The sequence below is a fragment of the Phaethon lepturus genome, unplaced genomic scaffold (assembly GCF_000687285.1).
Source record: "Phaethon lepturus isolate BGI_N335 unplaced genomic scaffold, ASM68728v1 scaffold1783, whole genome shotgun sequence".
Taxonomy (NCBI): domain Eukaryota; kingdom Metazoa; phylum Chordata; class Aves; order Phaethontiformes; family Phaethontidae; genus Phaethon; species Phaethon lepturus.
Genome location: NW_010526784.1, coordinates 19,063 through 36,962, shown reverse-complemented (window position 1 = coordinate 36,962; position 17,900 = coordinate 19,063). Strand labels below are relative to the sequence as shown.

Sequence of the window (17,900 nt, the reverse complement as noted above, 5' to 3'; positions counted from 1 at the left end):
GAGCGAGCGGCTGCGTGGTGTTTAGTTGCCAGCTGGGGCTAAACCACAACAGCTCCCCAGTACAAGACAGACATGGGTGTACTGGAACGAGTCCACTGAAAGGTCACAAACGTGGTGAAGGGATTGGTGAACTTAACATAAAATGAGAGGCTGAGAAAGCTGGGATTGTTTAGCCTTCAGTAGAGAAAGCTCAGCAGGGATCTCACCAATGTTCATAAATATCTGACTGACAGAAGTGAGGAAAATGTAATCAGACTATTCTCAGTGGTGCCCAGGAAAAGATGAAAGGCAATGGAAAAAAACTGACATATAACAAATTCCCCTTAAACATCAGAGAGCAATTGTTTTCCTGCAAGGGTTGTCATACACTGGAATAGGTTGTCCAAGGAGATCCTGGAGCATCCATTCTTACTCAAAAACCACCTAGACATGGCCCTGAGGAATCTGCTCTGGTTGACCCTCCTTTGGACAGGAAGGTTGGAATCCTGACTCAAGTATTCTATGATTTCATAAATGCAAAGTGCAGAGAGAGGGAAGGGTATGCATGTGTACTTGCCCCTAGGAAGTGATGCCCCAGCGGAGCTCAGCTTCTAAGAATTCCACCAAGAAGCTCTGGTAAGCCAACCCAACTGATGCAGCTATAAATTACATGGCCTTTGCTAAGTGCCTGGAATAAACAATGATAGTTAGCACTGAAGTCAGGCTTTCCTGGCCAGGTCAACTTCCTCAGAGGCAACACCTCTTAAACAGGCTGCAGGGTGCTAGGGACTTTGCTAAGAATGTCACTGCTGAGCAGTTCTGGACAGATCCATCAGCTAAGACTGAACCAGGATGGGTCAGGAATGCTGACAACATCCTGTGGGAATTTAACAGGACCCACTCAGCATACTCCAAAAAAACAGGACAGCTAGATTCTTTTAGACCTTCCTATCTGGAAGGATCTTCATCTTGCACTCAGGACTACATAAAAGAAGGAAAGGGTTTGAATTTCACTGTCCAAGGCATATTAGTTATAAAACAGTTAGTAAGAAGTCTTCTAAAGCATCCAGCAGTTTTTTAAAAAGCTCATACATTCAAGAAAACACATGAAGCAGCTGAACCTCTGCCTTCTGCAGTTTCAGCTTTGGCTCCAAGGAATAACGACAAAGTAATGAGACAACCATTTGGCCAGCGAAACACGAGTAAAATAAAAAGCGTACAGACCAAGTTCCAAGCACCATAACATACCAATATAAACAAGTCCCAGCAGCTACAGAGGTTCCAGTCCAGAGTTACACACTATTTCATAGAGGAAACAATCTTACCAGCTGACCCAAAAGAACCTTAAAATGGCTACAGACACAAGCTGCTTGATGGAATCTACTTACATAAGTGATGTGGGTATTACAGGTCACAGCTACCCACTTGAGAGCAGTTTAAACCAGCACTGTACCTGGCAACACTACTAGCTGAGCTTTTAATCTGCAAAAATTCAACCAAGAAAACATCAGAACAACAACCAACACTACTACAGAGGCACATTATTTGAAACAATACTAAACAAGTACAGAACCTCAAAGATTTTGTTACAGAAAGTTTTTTATTATTTTGTTAGAGGAGCTTTCAAAAAACATGCCATATGGTACCATTTTCTCTTCATTGTATGTTAGTGTTCATCACAGTCTGCAGCCTAGGGTTTAAACAACATTAAAACTTCATCTCTTTAAAAACATGACGGGAGCTCTTTTTTCTCTCCTCAAACAATGGCACTGAGGCAGTTCACTCCACTGTGCTTGGAGTCCTCCAAGCACAAGCAAAAAGCTCCAGTTCTGAAGTACCTACAGTGTAATAATGAAGAATGGAAAGTGGGACTGCTAAAAAAACCAACACAGAAACATGGATGTCACCAGTGAAACTATCTAGCACTACTTCAAAAAAACATGGCAGAGGTATAAAGGAATTGAGAAAAACAGTAGATTAACAGAATATAAGTAATATCCAGGGTCATGAGTCACATATTTACTAGAAGGTAAGAGGCAGGGCTTTTTATATGTACATGATAACTCTTTTTTGAAAGAAAGTTGAACGAATGGAGAAAACTTGAAGAGCTTGGATACTGAGAAGATGTACTGATGGAGCAAAGCAGTAATTAAAGTGAGGAGCATTAGAAACAAAGAGTTAAAATGGAGTTTGGCATCAAGACACCAGGTAGTAAGGAAAATTCAAGAAAGGGATTTCTGTGTTTATACAAATCCAGACATCAATAATTAGTGTATTCCACAGCTACTCCTCCTGATGCAAAAAAAATCAGAATGAACAGAGAAAAGGGTGATTTTCAGAGGCATTATACATAAAGACCAGTGCTTATCATCAATCTATATAAGACCAAAGATGACTTCAAGTTAGCTGGCCTCAGACTATGAGGTAATGTTCTACAATGAGTCTCAATCTACACTAAGGAGTGCATTACTAAAGCAGTACAATGGCCCAGCACTGGGATGCATAATTCCACTGCAATAGAGTGAGCTAGATATCTTTAGAGAGCAATATAGCGGACAGGGAAATCAGCAACTAAGGTGAATAATAACTCTACCCGTTAAAGGTGCCTGTTAACATGGAGCAATGGACTTGGTGACTGTGCAGCAATTTAGCCTGTTAGAACAGGTCCTTCCTGGTTCAAAAACCTCTACTAGTCCACACAGCTTGGTCACCTGGGATCCTACCTCTTTACACCTTTGATGAGCACACATGTGCCAACACAAGCTCACAGTGTAGGCATAGCCCAAAACAAACAAGCACAAGGAAAGAGAGAAGCCAGAAAACAAAAAGCACCAACAGGATGAGACCAGATGACACTGTAGATAAAGGGAAGTCAGAGGTTTACAGAGGATGACAATGCATAAGGCAAAGAGTTGTGATAAAGTAAATACGGTCTAAAATCCTGCCTGCCGAGCCTGCTGCAATATTTTATTCCCCATTTAAAAAAAAAAACAAAGTACATTCCAGAGATATCAGAGAAAAGACTCTGGGATAGTAAGAATTTAGTCACTGTCAAATATTATTTCTGTGAAAATTTATCAAGTTTTTGCATTTGTGCATTGGTATTATACAATACAGAATGTATAACTCGTCTATTTTAACATACTGTATCTCTCAGTTTGAATGCCCTGGACGATGAGTTAAACACAATATTAGAGAGTCCAATTGGATTTTATATGCACACTGTAAGTTACATAAGCATTTTCCAACTATGTCTTCTTAAAATTCCAAATGCACTAATTCATTTTATGTTAACCAATCCGCTATAGAAGATACCCAGAAGTACAAATATTTCAGCTACATATGACTGCAATAACCAGTAACATACAATAAAATAAATGTGTCTTTCTTATAAAATGTCATATGTCACTATGCCAAACAAGGACAGACATTCAAAGAACAGCATGTTAGTTAAGTCTGAATTCTATTCTATCACTTTTAAAAGTCCTTCTCAGATCACCTACTTAATAGGTTCCAAGAAGAATGTTTTTAGGCAGCACATGCTGTTATAACAAAATGTAGTAAGATTTTAATTAATTTAGCACAGCAAACTGAGAACGCATTACAAAACAAAATTAGTAAAACATACACATATATTCCCAGTGCAAAACTTCTGCAGAGAAAATGAAACTGGAAGAATGTGGTGATACAAACTCATACCAAAAAAAGAACATGCATTTTCTTAATAGAAAACTAGCTTCCAAGAAAAAAATGATGTGAACAAAACTATTTGTTTGAAAACGTATACACTATATGGATGGTATTTATATCTGCAGTACGTAGAGGAGTATTACTTTTAGTTCAAAACATGATTACCTGCTAACTTCAGAACTCAGGTAGCACAGCAGATGAATGGCCCAAAGCAAAGGTCCCGCATATGTTGCAAATGCTGTAAGGAAGATAGCTGGTATCTCCACATAGCTTTCTAGTCCCACAAAACCTGCTGAAATATCCACAGTAGCAATGCCATTTGAATTTCCCTGAAAATAGGAATAAAAAAGTAAAGATTCAAACACATACAAAGAAACATTTAGAATACATTAGAATAATATTGCATCAGTTAAGGACTTACTCTTTAAGCCACTTTACAGTACAGCCATATTCTTTATATTGGAATTTCAATAAAGCAGCTTACCAAACAAGAGCTTCTATTTAGGATTTACAGACTAATGAAAGCATAAAGCAGCATGATCATTTGCTTACCTTGTCTGCAAATTAACATGCCTGTTGTTTAATAAATTACATGAAAAAAAGTTTAAAGCAAGGAACTACACTTGCTGATTTCAGTCACAGTAATGAAAAAAATGCATTTTCCATCACACATGGTTCAAACCCAAGATTTTAGGCCTGTTGCCTAAAATTACATCAGAAAATAAGTATTTCTTGCCAGGGCTCTAATTTAGAGCTGTAGTGGAACACTACACCGCCCACCTGCCTGCCCCATGATATAAGTTGCTGCATGTAACCAGATTAAGATAGGCAAATCAAGAGAGATTTCTGCTTCCCCAGTCTCTATACTACAACAGATTGCATTGAAATAGACGAAAAGTCAGCCTAGGTAGCCTGAATCATCAATAAAAGGCATTTAAAACCTAGAAAGAGAAAAACACAAGGAACATACAACAATGAAAGTATCAAGAGCTGTCCAAGACTTGTATGTTTTACCTAAGACCACTAAATAAGAAGGGATAATAAAAAATTGAAGGAAGCATTTTCCACTGAAAATGCCCAAGTATTTAACCTTACTCAAATACCTAAAGCAGCACACACACTGTGGTTAAGGCAGAATATTTCTTAGCTTGTTTCCTCAGACTAGTGTGAAAGCTTTCAGATATTCTTACCATACCTGGAAATGCTGATCAGTTTCTAGAGCCCTGGTATTCCAACAGCCATCGAACTCTCCTCTCCCCCCTACAGAATCCCAGAAGAACCCAAATGTAAGGGCTGCCATCCCCAATACCCTCAGACCCACTCCCAGCAGAGCGTATGAGGAGTGGTGGTTCCCCCTTTCCCTCAGACCTGATCTCTCCTCACCTTAGCGACTGCAGTCTTGTTGAACTACAAGCTACCCCAGCAAGGAAGTGCTATCATTGTATACACGTTTGGATCACCCACAAAATCGAGAGCACACAGGGAAGCAATGAAAAACAGCTAGCTTTTTCAGGCACATAAGTGACTAGGCACCAGGGACAGCAAAAACCCTGAAACAGCTCTAAAATCTAAGGAGAAAAAAGCAATCCATGTTGACAGAACCATTCAGAGCTCATTATCAGTAGTCACTGTCCTTGTGACACGAGGATATCCCCAGAATGCAAGGGGAAGCTGAAGCTGTAAGAGGGCAGTAAGGTATGGATTTTACCAAGACATCATACAGCAGAAAAATCTTGATTTATGACTGTCAGTCTTCCTCATTTTGACCTTCACCATGCACCACTGTAGTAAATTATTGTTACACTGCACCTCTGTAATAAATTATTGTTATGCATTTAGCATAATGTTCAGCAATGACAGGAGCAGAGCAAAGAATAACTAATGATGAGCAGCTAAAAAAAAAGCGTATCTGTGCCCTAGAACCTGTAAGATGAGACTGGAAGAGGAAGCTGTACAACAAGGCTCCTCCTCAGATTTAAGGGGTATAGACTGAGGACGTGGCAAGAGCAGAAAGGTGAGGTGCAGCACATTGAGAACAGGGCAGGGTGTCGCTCCTCAACAAGCAGAATTTTGACAGGGACAGGTAGGGAGACAACCTGCTTTCTTTTCCCCTAGACCCTGCCTACAGCAACAGTTCTTTTCCCCGCCACAACTACTTAGTTCCTCTCCCCTCCTCCTCCTCTGTATGACGTGCAGAGTAAAAAAGCTGAGACATCAGGCAATCTTGCTCATCTCATGAAGAGCTGAATGGTCTCTTTCACACTGTTTGCTCCAGTTGCACATGTACATGGTTAATACTTGGCACCTTGGGCAACTCCCCATCCCACTGCATGTGAGAATGAACAAGAATAAATGCAGCACCTGAGATTGCATGTCACTGGTCCTGCAAAACAAGGAAAAAAGATGTACCCTCCTCTGGAAGGTAGTGAGGGCAGAGGAGGGAACCAGGACGAAGAAACAGTGCTTTCCACCTTCTCCCAGCTCCCTGTGGTTCCTTTCACACAAGGCTCACCCCACCTATCTTTGACTTTGTTTAAAGTGATGTAGCTGCAGAACAAGGAGAGCAAGGACGCACACACTTGTATCCACACACAATTCCAACCACACTGGATGTTAAGTGTCCAAACACCCCACTCTCATGAGGAATCTGCTGAGCCTCAGGAATGGCTCCACAGCTACTATTGGAAAAGCCCCACTGAGCAGGAAGAAGCATTTTTTCTTCATGTTAGATATCTTTCTCCAAGACTAACTGATATATTTGAACTGAATTTTTGTAGCTTACAAACTCTAATACTCCACACAATACATAAATAATTGACAATTCAGAGTGTGTGCTATTATTTTAAAGTATCACTCCAGCATTTCAAACAGTGCAGTAGCTTATTGTGCTAAGGGCAGACAGTGACAAGAAGCAATGCACTATTGCGTAAAAGCATTCCATGATACTCTGTCATGATCTACATCAATGACGAATAAATATAAGAACACTGGCTAGAGAAACTACTCAGCATATTTGCTACAGTAACAAAGGACAGTCCCTCCATAGACAGTAATGAAAACAATCTAAAACCTTTTTAAAGCTGCAGTGATTTTTATGAAAACTTTTCAGATCACTCACTTAATATGAGCTATTACCTACTGTATCCCAGTGACTCTCATTGAACTGAGCAGTACAGAGGTGCAGGACAAAACTGACCTGCTTCTGGCTTGTTTAACGACTGATTTAACACAGTTGATTTAACTGTTACTGCACTTCTGCTGAGCCCTTCACATAATTGTATGCCTTTCTAGTAACTGGAATTCCACAAACAAGCATAGAATTAGGATTTTATTTTAATTATTTGAAGCAAATAGTTTAAGGTGCAAAAACCAAGTCATCGGAAAAGGTTGGCCAGAAAGGTTGAATTTTAGGAAAGCAAACTTCCAGCTCTTCAAGGGAGTTAGTCAATAGGACCCCCTGAGAAACTTCCCTCAGGGACAAGGGAGCACAACAGAGCTGGCAGATCTTTAAGGATGTTTTCCATAGAGCGCAAGAGCTCTCAATCCCCAGATGGAAGAAATCAGGTAAGGAAGGCAACAGGCCAGCATGGATGAGTCAAGACCTGCTGGGCAACCTAAAGGGCAAGAAGGAAATGCATAGGCAGTGGAAGTAGGGACAGGTATCCTGGGAAGAGTACAGGGATGCTGCCCTGGTGTCAGGAAGGCCAAGGCACAGCTGGAGCTGAACTGACAAAGGGATGCAAAGAATAATAGTAAGTAGGGCTTCTACAGGTATGTCAGCCAGAAAAGGAAGGTCAAAGAAAGCGTACCCCCCTTGATGAGTAAGATTGGCAAACTGGCAACAACAGATGAGGAGAGGGCTGAGGGACTCAACGACTTCTTTGCCTCAGTCTTCACTGGCAGTGTCTCTTCCCACACCTCTTGAGTGGATGGACTACAAGACAAGGACTCGAGGAGCAAAGTCCCTCCCACTGTAAGAGAAGATCAGGTTCAAGATCACCTGAGGAACCTGAACATATACAAGTCTATGGACCTGATGAGATGCATCCCAGAGCCCTGAGGTAATTGGCTGAGGTAGTTGCCAAGCCACTCGCCATGATATTTGAAAACTCAGAGCAGTCAGGTGAAGTCCCTAGAGATTGGAAAAAGGGAAACATTGCATCCATTTTTAAAAAGTGTACAAAGGAGGACCCTGGGAACTACTGACCTGTCAGCCTCACCTCTGTGCCTGGAAAGATCATGGAACAGATCACCCTAGAAGTTATGTTAAGGCACATGGAGGACAGGGAGGTGATTTGAGACAGCCAGCATGGCTTCACCAAGGGCAAGTCCTGCCTGACCAACCTAGTGGCCTTCTGTGATGGAGTGACCATATCAGAGGACAAGGGAGGAGCTGCAGATGTTGTCTGTCTGGAATTCTGTAAGGCTTTTGGCATCCTTCTTTCTAAATGGGAGAGATATGGATGTGATCGGTGAACTGTTGGGTGGAGGAGGAATTGGTTGAATGGTCACATCCAGAAGGTGGATGTGGTGGTCAACGGCTCAGTGTCCAGATGGAGATCGGTGACAAGTGGTATCCTTCAGGGGTCCATAGCGGGACCAGTATTCTTTAATATCTTCATCAATGACATAGATGGTGGAGTTAAGTGCACCCTCAGCAAAGTTTGCCGATGACACCTAGCTGAGTGGTGCGGCTGACAAACCTGAGGGATGGGATGCCATCCAGAGGGACCTGGACAAGCTTGAGGAATGAGCCTGTGTGAACCTCATGAGGCTCAACAAGGCCAAGTTGCACGATATCAATAGAGGCTGGAGGACGAAGGGCTTGAGAGCAGTCCTGTTGAGAAGGACTTGGGGGTACTGGTGGATGAAAAGCTGTTCGTGAGCCGGCTACGTGCACTCACAGCCCAGAACACCAACCGTATCCTGGGCTGCATCAAAACAAGCGTGGCCAGCAGGTTGAGGGAGGTGATTCTGCCCCTCTACTCTGCTCTTGTGAGACCCCACCTGGAGAACTGTGTCCAGCTCTGGAGCCCTCAGCACAGGAAAGACATGGACCTGTCAGAGTGGGTCCTGAGGAGGGCCACAAAAACGATCAGAGGGATGGAACACCTCTCCTATGAGGAAAGGCTCTAAGAGTTGGGGTTGTGCACGCTGGAGAAGGGAAGGCTCCAGAAGACCTTCTTGCAGCCTTCCAGTACTTAAAGGGGGCTTATAAGAAAGATGGAGACAGACTTTTTAGCAGGGCTTGTAGTGATAGGACAAGGGGTAATGGTTTTAAACTGAAAGAGGGTAGATTTCAACTAGATATAAGGAAGACATTTCTTATGATGAGGGTGATGAAACACTGGAAGAGGTTGTTCAGAGAGGTGGTAGATGCCCCATCCCTGGAAACATTCCAGGTCAGGTTGGACAGGGCTCTGAGCAACCTGATCTAGTTGAAGATGTCCCTGCTCACTGCAGGGGAGATGGACTAGATGACCTTGAAAGGCCCCTTCCAGCCCAACCTATTCTATGATCTATGAAGAGTTCTGCTGTCTCCACCCTTGGAAGTTTCAAGACTCTGAGCAACCTGGTCTGACCTCACAGTTGATGCTGCTCTGAGAATGGGGTAGAATTGTGGGCCTTCTAAGGTCCTCTCCAACATAAATTACCCTACAGTGCTTTGAAATCATAACAAGAGAAAGCTATAAGCCACTTTAAAATGTCACTCAGTCTATCACGCTACCTAAAGGCAAGATGAACCAGATATAAATGATTCTGAAAATGTACAAATCTATTCTGTTCTCCTCCAGTGATAAAAAATACAGGAAGTATAAAACAAGTGTTAAAGGTTTTGAGACTATATTTCTTTTTTCCTTGTCTGCAGATATAGTCCTCTAAGGATGGGAAGAAAAAAACACAAGACTAATAAATAAGTACATGGAATTTTTGTTCATTTATGAGCTTTTATCCAAAGTAATTAAAATATTTTAAGAAATATTTACAGCAACATAATTTTTTAGGAGCTGCTATAGTTAAGAGAAACAACCAAGGTATTTATTTCTATTCTCACTGCATCTGAAGGGCAAGTAGCAATGATAAAGATACAGTATGTCTCTGGGAAGTGACTGATGAGCTATGAGATGTGGACAACTCAGAGCTTAGAAGAAAATAATCAATCATTCAAGCTTGTTGAAAAATTCATCAAGAGGTTCTCACTGCAATAATATCCTGACAAATAAGTAGCATTCTGACTAGACGTATTAATTTCATACCTGTTTGACAATACTGCAGTATTTTTAACTTTGTTTCTTTTCATCATTTTACACAAAGCAATAAATAAAGCAAAGATCCTAACTCCTAAAACAAGACTAAAAAACTAAGTGGTTTTACTCAGCTCCACATAAATAACACAGGACTTTATCCAGCCAAGCCCTGAAAACCTACAAGCATGAAGACTGCACAACCTGTGTGAGCTACCTTTCCTACTGCTTACTATTCACAAAAATCTTGCTAAATGGCCAGGAAAATAAGTTAATGTGTAGTCTTCCCATGTAAGTTACAACTATTTAATAAATTTGCCTTTTAGGTTCAGATGGTCAGAGAGCAGCAAGGACCAGCAGGTTCTGCAAGGGAAGGTATGCTGGGAAATGAGCGTGAAAACAAGGCAGGTGAGAGCAGTAAGTCAGGGGTTTGGAAATGCTCAGTGGCATGTCCAGGTCAGGACTGGATCCAAGGACAGTGATCCGGGCCAGATGGCAGTCCAGAGATCACACAGCAAGGCTGTAGTGACAAGGCAGGACCAAGGTTAGGCCATGAAGCCCAGCCACCAGGTCCAGGTCCAGATCAGGATCAAGAAGATAGAAGACAGGCACAGACATACCTGCTTACACAGCTGTGACACAGCACAGACAGTAAAGCATCAGATTAAAAGCAGCTCCCAAAGGAAAGGAGGGCCTCCTTCTAGCTTTTTTCCTCAACAGCTCCTCTCAGTGAAGGAGATGACCTTGAACTCCACTCAACTAAATTCCTAGATAGGAGATGCACTCAGGGGACAGGCACAGATGACGTGTGGAATGCAAAACCAAGTGTAAGCTCAAGGCATTTGTTTTCAACCCATACTTAATACAGGTTTTTACTACTTCTACTTAAGATCAAAATATTAGCTTCCACATACAGGTGCTTCATTTTTCCCCTCCCCCACTTTCATCAATTATAGCAACTGATTAATGAAAAATAGTATCTGTTCCTATGACTCTGCACACTTAGGATTTTCACAGCTATACGTCCATAAAGTCTTTACGGACCAGACAGTATTTTTTTGAAAGAACACTGCTTCATTCATTAAATATGCTATCCTGAACAAGGCTATTTTTACTCACTATGATATTCAAAAGGCCATCACTTACATTCCACACTTAGCAAGAGAGAGTTACTGCTTCTGTCATTACATATCCTCTTGCCTACCAAGATTTAATAAAGGCTCAGCAACATGGGCAAGAAGTTTCATTCTCCTCATAATCACAGCAGGACATGTGCAAAAAGTAGTTCTCTAAATCTCTTTCCTATTTCCAGATGGAAGGGTTTTATATTTAGTTTATATTCTCTTCTCATGTCTCATTTAGCTAGCACAGTTTAAATTTAGCATCCAGTCTGATCTACATGAACAACAAATTTCAGTTTTTTTCAATTTCTGTATTTCAGCCATAAAGCTGCTATCATTTCTGTATGCTACATTAGATCCAAACATGCTAACAAAGGGTTATCTATCAGATGGCTACATACTGCTGTAGATGGAAAAACACCAAAAATTAGTGTGCAGCCATTCATCTCTTCGTTAGGTTAACAGTTGGACTCAATGATCTTAAAGGTCTTTTCCAACCTAAATGTTCCTATGATCTTTATGCCTGCCTGGAAATTAAAAATGTAGCACCAGTTTGAACCCAGCCAGTTTAACAGGGGTAGCTCTAGTAATCAGAAAACTTGAGGAAAGAAAGTGAGGGAAGACATTTAAATCTATGCCAGCAATGCACATCATGCCTAATAATACAGTTGTGCTTCCTTCACATCTCTCTCCTATCATTCAAGCACAGGTATTGCTCACTCCAGAGGTAGTAAACGAATGACTAGCTGGTATCAAGGCAGGCTGAACAAAGTTCAGTACTGAAGTTGAGAACTTGACAGACTTCTCCAACAGAAACAGCTCAGTTGTCCTTCCTTAATATTTATTCAGTATTTGAGAACAAGTGATACATACTCTGTCTGAAATATAACCCTTTCCTAAGCCAGCCAAAATCTAAGACCTCAGTGTTGATGGTCATGGCCAAGACAGGTAGTTGCTAAATCTGGGACACCTGCAGTTTACTCAGTAAGGATGGTGTATCTTCACTGGCAGGCACAGAAGTAAGGAGGTGATCTGAAAGCTATCACCAAGGAAAGACCTTCCCGTTTTTCCCACAAGGTAAAGGAAAAAGATTAAATGGTTTATTCAAACAATTAAAGTCTATTATTAAACCAGAAAGCTACATCATGAAAAGGATGAGTACTTTCAGAGTTCCACCTTCCATCACTCAGGTAAGTAAGAGCTGAAAAGAGTACGTAACCACGCAAAACCGTCTACGGCTTCTCCTGAGGTCCTTCTTCTATGGTGCTCTTGAGATACACATAAATACTTAAAACTTGAGTGCTGCATCTGTCACAAGAGGTGTGAGTAAACAGGGCATTGCCATGAGAAGAAAGCATTTGTAACACACCTGAAGGGGAGCTTGCCTCTATGTGTTTGGCAGAGGAGGGTCCCAGTGCAGGGGTGGAGGCTAGATCTTTTTCAAATCAGCTACACAAAATGGCATAGAAATTAGTGAGTGTTCATCTGTGGTATATCTGGTAAGGATCCTGCACGTATACTTCAGTGACTGCCAGTTAATTAAGTTCCTTTAATATATTAATTGTCAATTAATTGTGCCACTAATAAATCAATAAAATACTTCAATCCTGATTTTAAGCTACACAAACTGAGCAGTTTTTCTCCTGCAACAAGTCATTCACACCCTAGACTCTGAACTCAAAGGAAAGGGAAGGAGAATCTTAAATGTATCCAAGAAAAATAATTACTGAAGCAGTGGGTTTTGTAGGTTGCCAGGTTTTTAATTTTCCTTGGTAACGCAGATCAGAATGCTACATGCTGAGCAAACCTACATACAAAGAACATGAAATTAAACATAATTTCTGGAAAAAGTTTCTTCCATCCTTGGATCTACAGTCCCAGGCTGGATAACCTACTCTCAGCACAAATTGGGAGAAATTTACCAATCGAAAAGAGAGCATTAATTCGATTTTGAGGGACTTTTGTAGCCTCTGTAATTTTATGACCTACCAGCTCAACCATTCTGCTTTTCTACACTAATATTTTGCACATCAGATAATTGCTTTCAATAGTGAAGGACAAAAAAAAACCCCAACTTCTTAAGCCTTGTGTGATTCAATTTGTTCCTTTGCATACCTGCAGAACAGTTTTTTCATCAGAGAATAAAAGAACAAAGCTAACATCTGAAGAGTGGTACTTCGGTCAAACTCTTAATCTCCACCCTAGAAAGGGCATCTAATGTACATGTACTTAAAGCATTTTTAAAAGAGAACTGAAAACTTCTTCTCTAAGGAGTGGGGGTGGAAGAAAATTCCATCTGTCTTGACTCTTAAAAGCACTTTTTCCCTTAGCAGAATTGATTTCTCTGTTTTTGAAACATCTCTAGGTTGTTTTGAAAATAGAAAAAATAGAGAAATAGAGATAAACAGAGAAAAATAGGCAAAATAGAGGAAGTAGATAAACAGGCCACAATCACAATTTTTTTTTTATAAAATCCCTCATGTTCTATTAAAATTCATTTGTCATTTTATTCTGTCTTGGGCATGCTGGATAGGCACACACCTTGGTTTTCCAAGTAGACAGCCAAAAGAAATTTGCCAAGGACTGTTGGCAAGTTCTTCTGGAAGAAGATCTTTTTAAAGGGCCCTATGCTAAAGAGAGTTAAGAATTTGTCAAAATTTTTGCTAAGACGTTGCTAAATTCGTAAGAATCTCTTCAAAGATGGAGTTTACAGACATGTGATGGGACACAAAAAGTCGGCTCCTTTCCTGGATCTGCTCTATTTTGTGTCTCAGACTTAATAATAAACCAGCATAGGAAACAACACAAGGGAAAAAAGCTGTGGTCTGTTTCTACCAGAAGTTGTGACAAGTAGCTATCACCCTTCATTCTCCAGATCTTACAAGTGAGAGAAGATGCACAAAGACCAATCAAGCAATCTGTGTCACAACAAAGCAATGGAGAATTTCTCCTTTCTGATCTTTGGATGCTCTGATTCAGCAGCACATCTATGTGCAAGAGACTCCACTGTCAGAGCTAATTTTTTTTAATATTCTCAAATTTGCTGAAAACTGTATCATGCTGAAAGTTACTATTTCCAAAGGAAACGCATCTAGAAGAAATGTCAAAATTGCCAGTGGGGTGATGGATGCCCTGAAAATACAGGACATCCAACAGCACAACATGCAGTTGAAAGTGCAAAAAACTAGTCATTAGAAAGAAAAATCTTAAAACCTATTTCTATGTTCCCACTGACATCAGTATAAAACCACTAAAAAAACCTGACACATGCTATCAGATCTAACTGGCACCTTTTTACTGGTCTTGCATAAATACATTTTTATTGGTATAGAAAAAAACCTTTGGCATAACATAGTCAAATGGAAAGAGGGATCATGCTCTTGATAGTCTCTGATAGCTTATTTCTGAAGCACCTGAAGATGTTTTCCAAAGTTCACAGAAATTCTTCCAGAGAATTATTCCCCAATATTTTGCAGCACTCAGATCAGAGAGACGCAAGATTTAACCTGCCCAATTACACTTCCACAGCAAGTGTACAATTTCAGATATATTATTTCTATTCCATCCCTATCATATTGGACAAAGATACATGGGCTACATGCACCTAATGCACTTTCACCTCACAAGGAGGTTTTTAACACCATCTCCCATAACATCCTCACAGGGAAACTGATGCAGTCCAGGCTAGGAAACTGGACAGTGAGGTGAACTGAAAACTGGCTCAGCTGCCGGGCTCACGGGGTTGTGATCAGCAGTAAAAAGTCCACCTGGAGGCCAGGAACTAGCAATCAACCCTAGGGTTTGACACTGGGGCTGATGCTTTGTAATATCTTCATTAATGTTGGGGACAATGGGGAACAGTGGCCCCTCAGCAAGCCCACACACAAGACAAAACTGGGAGGAGTGACTGACAGAGCAGATGGGTCCGCTGCCATTCAGAGGCACCTCAGCAGGCTAGAGAAATGAGATGACAAGAAACTCACGAAGTTCAGCAAAGAGAAATGTCAAATCCAGCACTTGGGGAAGAATAAATCCATGCTATGGGTCAGGCTGGGGACTAACCATACGGAAAGCAGCTTGATAGAGATGGACATGAGGGTCTTGGTAGACACCATGTTGTCCATCAGCCAGCCATTTGCCCTTTGTGCAAAGACCAACAGCACCTGGGACTGCATTAGAGACAGCATCACTACATGGTCGAGAGAGATGCTCCACTGCCTCTACTAAGCAGTGGTGAGATCACATCTGGGGTCCTGGGTCCAGTTCTAGGCTCCCCAGCACAAAAAAGACATGGATGTATTGAAGAAAGTCCACTGAAATGCCACAAAGATGATGTTGGGAACAAAGCATCTGTTCATCTATCTGAAAGAGCTGGGTCTGTCTACTCTCAAGAGAAGAAAGCTCAGCAGGGATCGTAACAATGTGTATAAATACCTGAGGAGAAGTAAAGAAGACATAGCCAGATTCTGACCTTTTCAGTCACTCAGTGGTGACTGGCAAAAGGATGAAAAGCAATGCACACAAACTGAAATAAGTAGAAATAAAAGAAGTTCTGTTTAAACACCAGAAAAAGCTTTCTTACTGGGTAGGGTGGTCAAACACTGGGACTAACTGCCCAGAGAGGCTGCAGAGTCTTCATCCTTGCACGTATTTAAACTCAGACTGGACATGGTCCAGATCAACCTGATCTGGTTGACCTGCTGTCGGACTTGGGGGGTTTGGACTGAATTATCTATGGATCTTCCAGCCTCAACTCCTCTGTGATTTGGTGGTTCTGTGAAATTCTCAGACAACCGTACCAAGAATTCATCATCACTGAAAATGGGTGCTTTATGAAAACATTCAAACCATTCTTTATTAGTCCCTTTTCCATAACTAGGATTCTCTTGCCAGCCTACTCATCATTAAATTTCTGGCAGCTGCTTTTGGTTGGTACCTCAGTACTGAGAGGGCCTTGCCTTCAGCCTCTTGTCAGCCCCACTAAGGGCTGCTCTCAGAAGGCCATAATCAGAGCTGACTGCCTGAACAGTAACATTCAAGACATGCAAAAGCCATTCAACCAAGAAATGTTCCGTCATCTGAGCAGAAAATCTGGGTAGGAAGGAATGAATCATCATGATCAGCAATTCCCTATCCTGATATGTACTCTCAGAGCAAAATCAAGCCAATCCTCAGTCAGTACTAACAGGATCAGAAACAGAGTAGGAAGTACCCTAAGCTTGACCAGTTTTAACATCCTCAGCCATGCCTCAAAAGTAAAGCCAACGCAGGTCTCACCTTGAAATTTCACAACAGAACAGAAAGGCTCTCCTCCTAAACCAGAAACAATCTGGTTCCCAACTTAACAAATGCCCTCTTAAAGACAGTCTGCTACACTTTCCAGCATTATTAGAAGTGGAAAGAACCTCTCTGTTGTTAAGGAACGCTTTTGTGGAATTGCAATCTTAACTGCAATGCAGAAAACTAAGTTATTGAAATTAGCAAGGCTCCTCAGGAAAGAAGATACCATTTGATATCGTAAGAATGGCAGTTAGTTCCGATTCTCGTTAAGAGACATTACCTTGTCACAGAATTTCCCTTCAGTCTTAAACTGTATGTGGACCTACTGTGATGCTACCAAAGGTTTTGTAAGCCTCAAGAATCAGGGACAAAAATCCATCTGCATTTTATTGGGATTAATCAACTCAGATGACATTTTTAAATTTGTCAGCGCCAGAACAGTACGTAGGAGGCCCACTAACAGACCAAAATCACCCCTGGTATAGGTATCCGATATTTTTAACACTTCCAGAAACCTATATTGAGGGTAAGTTATCAAGGTATCCATCTTTCCCTGATTCTGAAAAAAACCTCATTAATAATACAGTTAGAAACTAAACTCTTCTCAGAACTCAGTAAACTTTCACTCTCAGATTTAGCTGGCATATGTTCTGGTTTTGGCTGGGATAGAGTTAATTTTCTTCTTAGTAGCTGGTACAGTGTTGTGTTTTGGATGTAGTATGAAAATAATTTTGATGACACACTGATGATTTTAGTTGTTGCTAAGTAGTTGTAGTGCTTATACTCAGTCAAGGACTTTTCAGCTTCCCATGTTCTGCCAGCGGGGAGGTGCACAAGAAGTGGGAGGGAGCATAGCCAGGACAGCTGGCCCATGCTGGCCAAAAGGATATCCCATACCACATGATGTCATGATCAGTACATAAACTGGAGTTGGCCAGGGCACAGGAATCGCTGCTCAGGGATGGGCTGTTGCTCACTAGGTGGTGAGCAGTTGTTGCATTGTGCATCACTTGTTCTTGTATATTCTGTTGTTGTTGTTGTTATTATTTCCTCTTCCTTTGCTGTCCTATTAAACTGTTTTTATCTCAGCCCATGAGTTTTTTTCCAATTCTCTCCCCCATCCCACCCGGCAGGGGGGAAGGCAAGCAAGTGGCTGCGTGATGCTTAGTTGCCAGCTGGGGGTAAACCGCAAGCGCATTTTACAGAATCACAGAATTATTAAGGTTGGAAAAGACTTTTAAGATCATCAAGTCCAACCATCAACCTAACACCACCATGTCCACTAAACCATGTTCCAAACTGCCATGTATACATGTTTTTTGAACACTTCCAGGGATGGTGACTCTACCACCTCCCTGGGCAGCCTGTTCCAATGCTTGACCACTCTCTCGGTGAAGAAATTTTTCCTAATATCCAATCTAAACCTCCCCTGGCACAACTGGAGACCATCTCCTCTTGTTCTATCACTAGTTACTTGGGAGAAGAGACTGACACCCACCTCCCCACAACCTCCTTTCATGTAGCTGTAGAGAGCGATAAGGTCTCCCCTCAGCCTCCTCTTCTCCAGACTGAACAACCCCAGTTC

General features: G+C 41.4%; 1 protein-coding gene across 1 annotated transcript in view; it reads right to left on the bottom strand.

Annotated features, from left to right (window-relative positions):
- Positions 1-3,834: 3,834 nt before the first annotated feature.
- LOC104617756 (GPI ethanolamine phosphate transferase 2-like) overlaps positions 3,835-17,900 on the bottom strand; it is a gene marked incomplete at both ends in the record, with an annotated part of 25,290 nt that continues 11,224 nt past the window's right edge. The window contains one exon of the mRNA XM_010283164.1: positions 3,835-3,998. Coding sequence (XP_010281466.1) covers positions 3,835-3,998 — 164 coding nt within the window. The remainder of the gene's footprint in view (positions 3,999-17,900) is intronic.